This window comes from Phoca vitulina, unplaced genomic scaffold (genome assembly GCF_004348235.1).
Source record: "Phoca vitulina isolate PV1807 unplaced genomic scaffold, GSC_HSeal_1.0 scaffold35, whole genome shotgun sequence".
NCBI lineage: Eukaryota > Metazoa > Chordata > Mammalia > Carnivora > Phocidae > Phoca > Phoca vitulina.
The window spans coordinates 11,619,340-11,634,409 of record NW_022589738.1 but is presented as its reverse complement, the minus strand read 5'-3'; the positions used below and the strand labels follow the sequence as shown (position 1 = coordinate 11,634,409).

At 39.3% G+C, this 15,070-nt stretch overlaps 1 protein-coding gene across 3 annotated transcripts in view; it reads left to right on the top strand.

The window, feature by feature from the left end:
* RPGR (retinitis pigmentosa GTPase regulator) overlaps positions 1 to 15,070 on the top strand; it is a 52,872-nt gene that overhangs the window by 16,139 nt on the left and 21,663 nt on the right. For 2 of the 3 annotated variants that reach the window (XM_032426459.1, XM_032426461.1), the window contains exons 9-13: positions 3,194 to 3,318; positions 4,329 to 4,514; positions 5,477 to 5,648; positions 10,968 to 11,065; positions 11,401 to 11,466. In XM_032426459.1, the coding sequence (XP_032282350.1) occupies positions 3,194 to 3,318; positions 4,329 to 4,514; positions 5,477 to 5,648; positions 10,968 to 11,065; positions 11,401 to 11,466 (647 nt within the window). Of the gene's footprint in view, positions 1 to 3,193; positions 3,319 to 4,328; positions 4,515 to 5,476; positions 5,649 to 10,967; positions 11,066 to 11,400; positions 11,467 to 13,837; positions 14,795 to 15,070 lie in introns of all 3 variants that reach the window. The other variant, XM_032426462.1, reaches the window with a different exon arrangement.

Sequence of the window (15,070 nt, the reverse complement as noted above, 5' to 3'; positions counted from 1 at the left end):
TTCTGTTACATATTTCTAGAACGGGGTATGTTTTACTACAAAATACAAACTGTGTTGGAACGAATGTATCTAACGTAAGCAAAGGAATCAATAATTGAGAAAATGGGAGTTCTTGTTTAATATGCCAAAGTTGCCAAAGTGTAAAGTTGTAAACTCTTTTTTAACATTTCAGTTCAATTTCACATCAGTGTAAATGATCCAAAGATTTAGAACCTCAAAACAAGTCAGTGCTGTCAGAGGTAATATCATAGTATTATACTTTGGCAGAAAGCTGGAATCTTTTTGAAATTGCATCAGTTTGAAGACTCTTAACTCTGCTCAGGCCAGAGGGAAAAGTCTTACAGGAAAGAACTTTAAAACGTTCTCCATGTTCAGTGTGACACAGCTACATACAGGCTGAGTAAATTCCTATGAAGCTTTTGCCGCTAGGAGGCGTTTCCAGGAGTGACTGCTACTTTGTCCACAGTGATAGAAACGCACCTCGAAGGCCACTAGGTGGATACCTGGCTCCTCTAGACCTTTTACTCTGTACTTTCTCCTTTACCCAGGGAGATACTGCTTTGGGCCTACTTCTCAACCTCAAAAACTAGGTGCTGCTAATATGTACCCAATAAAGATTCTCCCCTAGAAATAACTCACTTATCTGTAGGTAATTGATATACTCCACAATTATAATTGCTTTGGAACAAAAGCCCCTGTAATTTAACTATTTCTAGCCTACGTTTCTATCTAAAAATGAAATTAAGCATTAAAAAGGCAGAAATCATACAGTATTTTGCAATAAGCCAGATACTGGTATTTCTACATTTGTTTCCTTCTTTCTAAAAAAGCTACTGCTAAATGGAGCTCATCTAATGGTATCTAGTTGGGGCAACTAGTAATCCACAAATACAATGTATACTACCGTATACTGTTCCTTCTTCCCCAAAGAGCCTTTCAGAGAGAACTGCCTACCCATTTTCAAGTGTCAATGTCTTTGTTAATGTAGCGTGAAATAGAACTATGTAGAATGTAAAGAATTATTATTCATTCATAGTCCCAGAAGAGTTGTTGATATGTATCCCTTACTGCAGGGTCCTAATGTCAATTTCGCTGTCCTTACTGCTGTTTTTCATCAACCCTAAATTGCCATTGATGGGAAACATGTACTTTTTATGGATCATCTAACACACAATTAGATTATTTGGTTAAACTTTCATACTACCTTTTCCCCTGATGAAAGAAGTTACAGCACTAATAATTGACCATTAACTTTGTTTGCTTTTTGCTCATAAAGCTTCGTCAGGGGACAGGTGTAATGAATTTTTTTCTTTCAGGACTAACAAGAGGTGTGTAGTGAGTTATTCTGTAAGTTCTTACCAGTTCCCCATTATGTAGCCAGTGGCTCATGGTTTAAAAAAGCTTTCAAGTTCGAAGTACAATCAGGTAGCTTGGATCAGAGTTTATCTTTTCTGGCTAAAGATAAGTTAAAACACAAAGCCTAAAAAGCACTTTGGGTAAAAAAAATCAAGGGTCAAAAGAAGAGGAAGAAGGGAAAAGGATGATAAAGGAGTATATGTAAAGAAAGGAAATAGGTAGCTAATAGTAAGAAATTTAATAAGAGTCTAAATTTGGGGTTTAAATACTGGTTATTGCTTATTAATAGGGCATTTATTTTCTGTATTTTTTTAATATTTATTTATTTGAGAAAGAGAGTGATTGAGAGAGAGAGAGAGAGCAAGCACACAAGCAGGAGGGGCAAAAGGAGAGGGAGAAAAAATCTGAAGCATACTCCGTGCACTGAGCACAGAGCCCGACTTAGGGCTTAATCTCATGACCCTGAGATCACAACCTGAGCTGAAACCAAGAGTCAGAGCTTAACTGGCTGTGCCACCTAGTCGCCCCTCTGTATTAATTTTTGAAAATTTTACTGAATTATATTATTTTTTCTCCTCATTTTTCCTTCGGTTCTCTTGGATTTTCTTAGTATGAGATTACTTTGCCATCTTAAACTAGGAACTTCTAGCTCCTAGAACCATTCATTCAATTTACTGCCATTAAGATAGAGTTCAGAAATTCTTAATATGAACCAACAGGGTCCTCTGTAGTGTGGTTCCTTCGTACCTCTTCAGACTCAACTCATACCACTGGCCCTTTTGTGCTCCAGGCACATCGGTTGCCTTTCAGTTTCTTGACTGTGTTATGTTTTCTCTTGATTCAAAGCCTTCATATGTGTTTTCTTGCAGCTAATACCCTAATCATCCTTCAGGTCTGTTTGAAAGCCTTCCTTAATCCCCAGACTAGAAGGAAATCCCCCTCTTCTGCCCCTATCCTGGCCCCCTTTCCTTTCCTTCTGCTTCCATGGCACTTTCCACCACTTGAGAGAGAGGGTGTTAAGGAGGGCTTGAGAAGAGGAGTGAAGGTTCAGAATAGCTGCTCTGGCAGTGGGCAAAAGGGTTAACTGGAGAGAAACAGCAAGACCACTTATCGTGGGCCATAGAGGGGCCCTCGCCATTGCTATAGGGACTAGTCAGCATGGTTGGTTTATGGCACTCCCCTCAGCAGCGTTCCACAGCCCAGGAGCTGAATCAGTAAAAGAGACAGTTGGATTGATCTAAGCTGGTAGTTTTCCACCAGCGGCCATTTTGTCACCCAGGGACACACAACAGTGTCTGCATACATTTTTGATTGTCCCAGCTACAGAGGCAGGGTGTTTTATGGACATTTAGTAGACAGAAGCCAAGGATGCTGCTAGACATCTTACGGTGCACCAGACAGACCCACACAACCGAGAATTATCTGGCACCAAATGTCAGGAGTGCCAAGGTTGAGAAACCTGAGGGGGAAAAAATAGATTGTATTGGAACATAGGGGGTCAGAATACAAAAATCCCCTTCCCCTTGAGAAGATGGTGTGTATGAAGAGATGGCTCATGCTGGGTTGCTGCTATTCCACACAGTGCCTCACATGACTGGGCTTCAAGTTCACAAACCACCGATGGCTTAGTGATTTTATTCTCACGGTGTCTGTTGCCTAATGTTACATGCAGGACCACAGAGACCACAGAGAGTGTGGAAATATCAATGGATCAGAGTAAACTCAGTGCAGCATTTGAGGGGGAAATTGTAATTGCAATATAAGTAAATATATTTGCCTATTTACAAATAGATGCATACAAGTAAGGCTTTTATAAATCTCTTTTTTTGCATTTTAGATATAGGTCTCATGTATACTTTTGGAGATGGCCGACATGGAAAATTAGGACTTGGACTGGAGAATTTTACCAATCAGTTCATTCCCACTGTGTGCTCTAATTTTTTGAGGTTTATAGTTCAACTGGTAAGGACATCACATTTCCCTGTTTACATTTTCATATTCCTATATATTTGAGTCTTGCAGTATTTCATAGAAAATAGATACTTTTATGTTTGTTGAAAGAATATCATGGCTATATCTAATCAGTATACTCATTTCCTAAAAGCCAAATGTCAGACATCATGCCACTCAGAAAATCTGTCCCTTTCCTAATTCTCCTCCTTTGAGCATCGTCCTGAGTTCTCACCCTAATCTTGACTCTCCTGCTTTGTTCCCCTGTGTCTCTTGAGAACCAGAACTGTGCCATGCCTGGAAGCTTGGTTGTCTGCTCCAGCAACCAGCAGAGTGTCTGACAATCACCTATAAATAAAGACTTATTTAAAATAATAATAATTTCACAATATTATGAAAGAAATGTTCAGAGTATGCTATTCTTATAACCACCGTGTAGAACACTATAAAGTTGCTAAAAAAATCTATGTATTACAAATACTACACAATGGTTTTTTAGGCATTTTATTGAAAATCAGTTCTTTCTCAAAATCCTTTGAACGTTGGTTTCATTTTTCCTTGTTCCACCATAGTGCATGCTTACATTTTGCATTGAACTTCAGAAGTGTTCATGTAAAGAAAAAGGTTTGGAGACATAATTATCCCGAGAGACTGATTTCTTCTTGGATCACTTTTTTCCAAGTAGAACTTCTCTGGGTAATTTTTTTTAAGGTGTTTGTGTTACTCTCAGATTAAAATAACATTTTCTAACTTTGAGGAGGAACATAATGTGCCAGATAAATTGGAAGTAAAATGGTGTGTTAAACTTGTTCTAATTTTCAATTGTAGTGTTTAAAGAAGACATATTATAATTCGTGTGTGTGTGTGTGTGTGTGTGTGTGTGTATCTGGGAGGAGGGGAGAGACACACTGACTACCTAGGAAGTCTACCATTAAGTAAATATTTTGTAGCTGAAAACTGTTAAAAACCCATTTGTGTTTGAAATCAATGTTGATTAATCAATATGTGGTTTTTTGCTGCAGGTGGCTTGTGGTGGGTGCCACATGCTTGTTTTTGCCATTCCACGACTCGGTGGGACAGAAGAAATGGAGTTAGGAGAAATAAATGATTCTTACTTCCCTGCAGCACCTTCTCTGCCCCTCAGCGATCTGAGCTCAGGAAATGTACTGAACAGAACTCTGTCAGCACGTGTGCGGCGAAGAGAGAGGGTATAGAGTTGGGGCCAGTTCTATATCATGGCACTGCAAAGAGAATGGGAAAAAAACGCATTTTCTTTTTAAATCAAAGAAGGGTCTTTTAAGATAGATTTACTAAATAAAATGGTTAGAGGTGCAGGCTTACAAACTTAAAGCAAATTCAGAGTTAAGCTGTTAAACACACAAATGAGAAAATTCAAATAATCATGGATAACCTTGACTTAATAGAGAGTGGATACAAAGCAAAGATACAAAGCATCCTTTTAGAGCCCTATCTTCGCACTTCAGCTTGAATGCTGAATTATTTTCTCAATTCCATATGGATTGACTTACTTTGCTTTTTATCTTTTAGTTACACCTCATGAGCCGTGGAAGGTTATACGCTATAAACAATGAAATGTGGGAAACAGAAATAAGGACTTCAGTTCGAGATAGGGAATGTTCTTTCTCGTTTAAATTTAAAGGTTCTCATTCTGCTTTAAAATTATTATTTCAATGACACTTGTATTTAAAAAAAAAACAGAAAATGCCAAATAATTTTTAAAGGAGACGTTCCTTTTTTAAAGAGTTGCTTTAAGTTCCAAAACATTCCCTTTGAAGTAAAAAGGTTAAGTTTGGCTTTTTGTTATGAAAAAGTATATATGGAAAGACTGAGAAATAGCAGTATTTTGTAGTTATTGTTTGTTTAGGTCTCGTGACTAATTTTTTGTTTCCTAAGGAAAGCAGAGAGAATGCACATATACTTTTCCCCATCGTGTGAAAAACAGGCTTCTAATTTAACAATTTAGAGCAACTGAGATACAGAGATAACAAAACAAAACACTTTTGAGTCCTTGGGGATAATTTAAAAATGAATGTGGGACAGTGGGCAACTTTGAAGTCTCTTAAATATTTTTAGCAACTGGGGGGTAATTTCTGTCAATACTAAACATATAACATCATCTAACAGTTTATTTAACCTGTTTATTTTAAAGGAGAAATCACCCGATTCTTTTCAAATGACACGAACTCTACCTCCAATTGAGGGAACTTCTGTGCCACCAGTTTGCTTTTCCCCCAGGCCAGTTCCTTTCTATATGTCTGCAAGTAAGTGGCCAGGGAAAATGATACTTGAAAAGGAGGACCCCATGCTGCCAGTGGAACCAGGTAACAGCTGATAACTCTGCCTGCTCACAGGAAAAGTGTACTTTTTATTCCTGTTGGTGTCATGTTTATCTTAGGATGTTCTTGCCAATTAACTTGTTTTCTTCCTAGTTGGAGGCTGACATCTCTCGTTTGAGTTCCAGTCCGGGAATACTCTTACAAATACAAAGCCTCACCAGTGACCCTAAAAATCCCATGTAACAATAGCAGCATATTTGTATAGAGCAAATGTATAACATACGTGGTACCTTCTCTTATGTTACCTCCTTTAAACCCTGAAGCAGCTCCATGAAATAGGTGGGAGTTCTAAACTCTTCATTTGGATAGATGAGAGAAGCAAGGCTTGAAGAGACTGAGTGACTTGGCCAAGGTTACTCAACTTATAAATGAAGAGCCGGATTTGAATGTGAATTTTCTGGACCTATGTGAAGTCTTGCATTTAGGCAGTATACCAGAGTGGTCAAGAACATGGGGTATGGGGGCGCCTGGGTGGCTCAGTTGGTTAAGCGTCTAACTCTTGATTTCAGCTCAGGTCATGATCTCAGGGTTGTGGGATCAAGCCCTGCCCAGCGTGGAGCCCTCTTAAGATTCTCTCTCTCCCTCTCCCCCTTCCCCTCCCCGCCCTTGCATGCATGTTCTCTATCAAGAAAAAGAAAAGAAAAAAGAAAAAAAAAGAGCATAGGGTATGGAGTTAGACTGATCTGGGGTCAGATGCCAGCTCTGACATTTATTAACTGTGTGCCTTACTTTGGGGAAGTTACTTAATTTCTCTAACCCTCAGTTTTCCTATCTTTGAAATGAGTTTAATAATACTTCTTTAGAGTGACTGAGATTAAATCAGATAGGGTATATAAAATACTTAGCATTGAGCCTAGCACCTCTAGGAAGCTCTTTATAAGTTATAGTCATGGTTATTATTAACACTTCTACCTCACTGCTTTTTAGATACACATTATATTTTAAATTGTAATCCCAGCTCTTTGGTTATTATACACCCCTTTTTTTAAAAAAAAGATTTTTATTTATTTGACAGAGAGAAAGACAGCGATAGAGGGAACACAAGCAGGGGGGAGTGGGAGAGGGAGAAGCAGGCTTCCCGCGGAGCAGGCAACCCGATGCGGGGCTTGATCCCAGGACCCTGGGATCATGACTGGAGCCAAAGGCAGATGCTTAACGACTCAGCCACCCAGGCACCCCTATTATACACCTCTTGTAAATAATTTTGTTTATAGGCATTTGTGTATCTTGAGTGTGTATATGTTACCAAAGGGCATATGCTTGAATAGTAGGGGCAGGGCAAGAAGCCAGGATCAAGAGATCAGAGTAAACAGTAGGTTTGGAATTAAGATGATTTGGGCACATGGGATTAAGAACCACGGCACAGATAATTTTTAGTTATCTTTGGGATTAAGAACCTACGCAAAAGTTGAGGTAGTAAAAGCAAGAATTGTGGGCCATGGGAATAGAATATTATCTACAACTAGGATCTTGATCATTAGCAAGTTTCTTAAACTGTATTTTTTCCAAAGGTTTATTTTATTTGTTTTAGAGAGAGAGAGAGCATGCATGTGGGAGGAGGGGCAGAGGGAGAGGATCTCAAGCATGCTCCATGCTGAGCTCAGAGCCCAGTCTCAGGACCCTGAGATCATGACCTGAGCCAAAATCGAGAGTCGGACACTTAACTGACTGAGTTACCCAGGTGCCCCTGATAATGAGCCAGTTTCTCGCATCTCACACAGAACTTTTGTATGCTTCATTTTGAGATAAGCATTACTGACACCCTTCAGGCCTGTACATGGAAAAAGTGGAGTCTGACAACAGTGTATACAAGGAAAAGAGAAGTTTATGGTTTGGGGGAAGTTGTTTCCCACTTCAAGAGATTTGAATGTGAACATATACAGAGTTTTGTAGCTAGAGCCAAAGGAAAAGCTATTCCTTATCTTCTGTGACTGTTTGCTAAAACTGTCTTAAAAGTATTCTGAAAATTATATCTAACATATAACACTTTTTCTAAATTATTTGCAGACTTCAGTGTTTATCATGGAGGGAGAAAGGTCAGGGAAGACCTTGCTGAGAAGGTGACATTTAAGCTAAAACATAAAGGATAAGAAAGACAGCCACATGAAGAGAGAGGTTATATGCATTCTAGGCAAACAAAATCATATAGGCAAAGACTTGGAGGCAATTTATAAGAAAAGGAAAGAAGACTGTTGGAGCTAGAGAATGCGGGAAAAGGCTAGACAAGATGTTGGAGAAAAGAGTGAAAAAGTATTTGTGATTTTATAGGCTGTGAGAAGCCTATTTGATTTGAGTGCTTTTCTTAAGTGCAATAGAAAGTCATTAAAGGGTTTTAATCAGTGGAGTGATGTGCTCCAATCCAATTTACATTTTAAGATGTTCACTTTTGCCTCTGTGTGGACCGTAGGCAGGAAAGACCAAAGGTAGGAAGAATACTTAAGAGCCCTTTGCAAGAGGTTATGGTGTGTGGTCCAGGATATTTGCTGTGGAGCTGGAGAGAAGGGGGCAGACTGGGAGTGCATTTGAGACCTAGAACTAACTGAATTTACACATAGAGGTGAAGGAAAGGGAAGAATCAAGGATGATTCTTAGACAAGAGGATGGTTGACAAGCTTGAGGAAAAAAAAAATCGAGCTTCAGATACCTGCAAGACATCCAGGTATCTGAATGGAGCAGGCAGCTGAATATGCAAGCCTAAAGTTCGAAAGGGAGGTCTGAACTAGGGAGATACATTTGGAACCCAGCAACACAGAGTTGGTATTTACAATCCATGGGACTTGGTGAAATCACCTGTTAGATAACAGAGTAGCAAGACAAGAGAGCCAGGAGTCAGGCTGAAGAACATCTAACATTTAGAGGGTAATGGAGGAAGAGCCAGCAAAGAAATTTTCCTCAGCCCCCATCAGCTAGTAGGGTAAGAGAAGGGGAATCAGGAGAGAGTAGGGTCATGAATTCAAAGTACTGCTCAGAGGCCAAGGAGAAAGCTCAAAGAAGCATCCCATGGATTTGGCATCGTGGAGAGTATCCGTGATTTGACAAGAATAGCTTCAGGGGAAGATAAGAGCAGAAGCCAGAGGGCTAAGAGTTGAGGCATGAATGGGAAATGAGGAAGTGAAAAGGAGATAGGGTGTGTAGAGAATTCTTTTGCATATTTTGGTCAGGAAGAGGAGCAGAGAAAAGGGCTGGCAACTAGAGGAGATGCGGGGTCAATGGGAAATAGTAGAGCATTTTTGTATGCTAATGGACATGGAGAGATGGGGCTGGCCTACAGAGCAGTCTTTGCTAAAAGGAACGCTGCATCCTGCATTTCAACAGGAAAATGGAGGTAAATGTGTACATTTGTTGGGGGGAAAGATAAGGCAGATCAGGTCTGATGACTTTTTTTTCTCAGTCAAGTGTAAGGCAAGGCTGTGAGCTTCAATGATTTCTCTATTTTCCAAACCTCCATTCTCTGCCTTCTCCAGTCTATCCCATTAAGCACTTTCTACATCAGTCTTCCTCAAGCACAGCTTTAGTTCCCATCTGCTCCAGGGGCTTCTGAGAATCCCTAATATTTGTGAAAATAAGTGTAGGTTTCCCTATGGAACTCCCACCTGCTTTTGTAGCTTCATCTCTCAGTACTCTTTTTCTTATAACCTTAATGGAGGTCACAGGTTTGTAAAGTACGGCTCATGAGCCACATCTCGCCAGCCACTTGTTTTTGTAAATAAAGTTTTATTGGAATCCAGTCACGCCGTTCCTTTATGTATTACCTATGGCTGCTTTGACATGACAGCGGCAGAGTTTGAGTCGTTAGGATGGAGACTGTATATGGCCACAAAGCCTAAAATGTTTACTGGATGGCCTTTTACAGAGAAAGTTTCCCAACTCTTAATTTTGATCAAACTGAGCTCTTCACAGTCAGACGTAGTGGAGAAGGCTGTGAAGTCAAGACAGACCTGACACCGACACTTGGCACTTCATTTATTCATTTGTGAAGTGGGGATACGCTGCTTACCTCTCTTGTTGTCATGGAGGTAACTCGACACGTGTGAAAGCATGTGTTCCCAGCACATGGTCAGCCTTCAGTAGGAGCCATTCTGCTGCTTCTGTTAGCACTGGGCCTCACTTTCTTCTCCGTCCACCTCCACCGCTGCATCTCAGAATTCTACTCACTCTTCCCCGCACCTCTCTAGTGAAACATTTCCTGATTCCCGACATTTGGGTGTGATTTCTCATGCCAATATATCCTATATTTTATATTCCCTTTAGATGATAAGTTCACTAAGAATGAGCCGTTAATTAAGTTGATTATCTTGCACGTAGCACTTCACATGAAATAAACACAAACTAATTATTTGCTCCTTTGAATTGAATGAATTTATAAGGCCGAGATCAGTGGGGACTAGCATTTTTAGCAAAGACTTCGTTCAGGAGCTCCTCTCAAATAAATATGTGGGTGCTAAATGGGGGTGTAGTAATTGAGAAAAATGTAACGTCAAGTAGAGCTCGTAAGTTTTAGTTACCTGCTCGATGACATCATAACCTGGCAGTTTTCCATGAAAGTTTCTAGGTGCTTGTACTAGTTATCTGATTTTGCACATAACAAGTGGCCTTAAAACTCATCTCACAGAGTTTGTGAGGGTCAAGAATCCAGGAGCAGCCTAGCTGAGGGGTTCTGGCTCAGAGTGTTTCATGCAGTTGCAATCATGCTTCAGATGGGGCTGTAGTCACCTGAAGGCTCCACTGGGGCTGAAGGATGCTCTTCCATGCTCACTCGCGTGGCCATTGGCAGGTTTTACTTCCTCAGTGCGTGGACTTCTCCCTAGGAATGGTCCTAGCATGGCTTCCCCCGGAGAAAGTGATGCAAGAAAGACAAGAGTGGGGGGACCGAGATAGAAGCTGCAATAACATCACAATTATGGCTGCTTTGTTTTGTTGGCCATATGGAACAACCTGGTAAAATGTGGAAGGGAACGACACAAGGGGACCCATATCAGGAGGATGTGGGTCACTGGGACCCTTTTTGGGGACTCATTGTTACAGTGCTTGATACCTAGGTAGTAGTTCTCCCAAAGGTATAGTGTTTGCTTGTTCATATGAAGGAAGCAGTTGCTATCTCATCAGCATGGAAGTCTTTGAACTTTCAGAAAGAGACTTTAAAACCTCTTATCACTATGAATGAATTCTGTTCAATTCCCTTAACATGAGGTTAAAGGACTTTAGTAAAATTATGCCTGCACTTTATATTACAGAATAATTTATTGTCCAGTTGTCTTTCAATTTTCCATTGAAAGCTGGCTTTCTCTTTTCCCTTTTAATCAGATTATTTTCAGGATAAAATGGCCAAAGGGAAAGAGGAAGACAATTCTTCAGCAGCAGATTCAGAAAGCCTTGGAGAAACTACTGATGTCTTAAATATGGTAATGGTTTTCTTATTTATCTATATAGATATGTTTGGATTTCAGTTCATCATGTATTTGTATATGTGTACATTCTGTGCTGTTCCTTGCATTAAAAAAGGTTTTGGTTTCATTTTGTTTGTTATTTTTATATGTTATATGTTTATTATTTTATTGAAGTATAGATTATATACAATACAATTAATTTTGATCCTCGTATCATTAGTATGCAGTTGAGAGTAGATTATATTACTTTCTGAACTGTTTTGTTCACTTTATATATAAGAATGTATAAATATATAATCTTATATATAGTCTTTATTCTTTTTAGAACATATACTTTTTATTTATTGCAGACACATATGATGAGCCTGAATTCCAATGAGAAGTCATTAAAATTATCACCAATTCAAAAACAAAAGGTATAATATAGAGAGTTATTTTCATTATGGTGGGTAAGAACAGTTTATATTTTTGCTTGAAAGTTTTCTGGAAAGAATACATGAAAGATAAGTCTTCATTTACTTTAGATTTTAAAAGAGGATTACATTGTAGGTAGCCTCAACTTGGGTTTGTTCTGTTGGTATATATTTCGGATATATGACAGGATTTCATTGCTGAAATTTGCTTTTTGGTGTCACTAACAAGTCATAGTAGCCACATTTTCTTATCATCAAAGCAAAGGATTATTATGGCAGTTCATAAGTATTAGAAGAGGCTACTGTTGATCAGAATGGTTCTCGGACTTGGGTTGAGCATGACTTTGGTTGAGTTACCGTGTTGTTCTCAAATATGATATTAACATCTTTTCTAGCTCTAAAATTTGGTGGTTTTAGTGAAAATATTTGACAATTGCTTTTCCAGTGTGTGGAATGGGCTTTAATCTATCACAGAATTGATAGCCTAAGAACAAAATTAAACATTTGGAAATTAATCAGAAACCATGCATGGGTGATAAAGAGAGACTTTTAATGAATGACCAGTGAATAGGAAGAGGAAGGAATAGTTGGTGGTTTTCACAACCCTGGAGAGATAAAGGCCTGCCCTGAAATCCTTTGCTTCTCCTGACTTTACGGACCAGACTTTACGGGGTGAAAGGAAGGTGGGGTTTGGGGATTAGAAAAGTAAGTTGAGAAATATGAATTGAAGGAAGAAGGCTTCTAGACAATATTTAATTTCTATTTCCAGTGCCTTTGCCACGTTATTAAGCTAAAAATCCTTAAAGTCAAAGTCACCGAAATGCAAGAGAATCTTGCTGAATTATAAAAATTTAGTGCCAGTCTTTGTTAGTCTTACCTCTGTTTTACTGAGAGGCATGGTGAGTAACAGCATTCCTTTTGAATATGGGAGAACTGTTGTCCTAGCCCAGTGTGGAAGCTCAGCAAAGGTTGACTGACTTTATCGACTGACTACACTTCCAAGCAGACATCTTTCCTGTGTCTCTCTTTCCTCTTCTCTTAGACCCGGGGCTCTGCCTCTTCTGAGCTATTTGATTGTGCTAGGGAAATAAAGACACATACATTTAAAAATCATTTCTGGCAACTGGGCCTCTCTGCCTCTCTTTAGGGCTCTTGAAAGAATTGTGACTTTTTAAAGAATAGGACCTAGAACAAACAGAAGGAAAGCACTTCCTTTTATTTATTTATTTATTTTTTTTGTATTTATTCTCTTCTATTCAGCACTTCCTTTTAAACTGATATATATTTTATACTTCACATAGTCCTTTTAAGTAGAGGCCCAACCAGACTTATTTTAGTGAATGAAAAAAAGATTTATTATAATATTTCCATATATTGATGTTTAAGTTGTGCTGTTTTAATTTTTGTTTTTTTTGGCAAAAAAATGACCTCTTCCTAAGCCTAGCAGTCACGACAATTTGTAACACTTGATTTAGTGAGGTTTTACTCTCCAGAGATGCAAATTCATCAAGTATTTCAGTTCATTAACTTACAGAATTTAGGTCAACAATTTGATTTTTGTCTTATTTTGTCCAGCAAGAAATGAATTTCATATTCTTAATGTATCATTCAAATTGCAGTGTTTAATTTCATAGTTTTTACAAAAATCTTAACATTTTACCCTAGATATTTTTCCACATAGTGGTTAGTTTCATGTATGCAAGTTATGATAATTAAAGAATATAATAGATAAAAGGAAGAGGGTCAAAAATTTGAAAACTCAAAGATTTGTTTTGAAAAGAAACATACTATTTAGTATGCTGATAAAAAGATTTCATTTGTGGTTTTCATTTCAGATTTTTCTTGTAGAAGTAAGCTATTCATTTATCCAATATTTAACATTTTCATATTTTCTTTAATTCTGTGAATTTCATGGAATTAAAAGACCAATCAAAATTTGACAATTAAAATAACAGGGAAGGTAGGAAAAAAAGGAAACTGAACCCGACTGCATGCAAGAGAAGTGTGTACATTTTTTTTTTTTTACCAGTATTTTGCACAGTCTGGAAAGGTATTCTATTTAAGACTTGATTCAGATTAAGAAAAGGGGTAGAGAAGACATACCGATGGTCCTGTGTGAGTAGTGGCATCCTGGGAGCAGGCAGGGAGCATGCAGACATGTGTGCCACAGCAGAATCCAAGGTGCCGCAGACTCAGAGAGTGGCAGAAGTTATCTCCAGCGAAAGCCAAATCTGAGCAAAACGTCTGGTAAAACTGGACATTTTTATTCTGCTAGCGAAACTTAGAGTAATGCAAAATCTTGGCAGTGTTTTGTAGTAGATAAGTTACCTTTGTCAACTAATAGTAGTTTGACGATTACTTCAAAAATTTACAGAAACAAGAAACAATTGAGAAACTGAAGCAGCGTACAGCTCACTCTGGACATGATGATAGTAAAGGATTTGCAAGTGACGAGATGTCTAAAACAGTGAAAGAGGGGAAAGCCTATAAACAACTTTTGGCCAAAGGAATGTACATGATGCAAGCAGCTATGACTATGGAAGCATTTTCAGATGAGGACGTAGGTAATGACTCGGGCCAGCCTGGGTCTCGGGCTGACACCCGTGCAGAGGGTGTGCCAAGAGAGCTATTTAGACGTGAAAGTAAGCACTGTATTTATCCACCTGACAGTAAGGCAATAGCAAAGGCAAGTGATGGAGGCCAAAGACAGAAGGATCCAGACGCAAAAGAACCAGTCTCTGAGAAGGAAACTGAGCTGGCGGAAATGGCAGATCTGAAGGCTAGGAGACAAAGCGAAGAGAATTTAAGAAATATTAATATGTTCTTTGACTTACCAAATAGAGACATGAATATTGAGGATGAAGACAGTAACGATTTTGTTAAGGACAGTAAGAGGAACAAGCGAGATGTGATTTTTGACAGCGAAAGAGAATCTGTAGAGGAGACAGACAGTTACTTGGAAGGCAAAAGCGCAAGTCAGCAAGGTACCACTGACAGCTTCGAGCAGCCCGAGTCAGTAGAATTTAGTAGTGGAGAGAATGAGGATGACGAAGTGGAAACTGAGCAAAACTTGTGGTATAGCAGAAAATTTCTTGAACAAATACATGAGGAAGAGGCTGAACACAAAATGTCCAGATTCATGACAAGATATGATTTTAAGTGTGACCACTTGTCAGAGATCCCCGAAGAGCAGGAAGGAGCAGAGAATTCAGAAGGAAGTGGAATAGAGGAGCAAGAGGTAGAGGCAAGTGAGGAAAACGTGAAGGTGCCTGCAAGAAAACAGGAGGAGGAAATAGACATCCTGTCAGACATCCTGACAGACAGAGCAGAGGTGAGTGAAGGCAAGGGAAAGGCAGGAGGTGGAGGTGAGGGAATCCAGTGGGAGGGAAATTCAGGAGTGGAACAGAGGCAAAGTGAGGAGGAAGAAGAGGAGGAAGACAAGGGAGGAGGAGAAATAGAGGACCTGGGTAAGGGAGAGAAAGACCTAGAAGAGGAGGAGGGCCAGGAGCAAAGGGAGGGGGAACGAGGCCATCAGGAAGAAAGAAACAAAGGGATGGAGGAAGGAGAAGGGGAGGAGAAAAGAGATGAGAAGGAAGGGGAGGGGGGG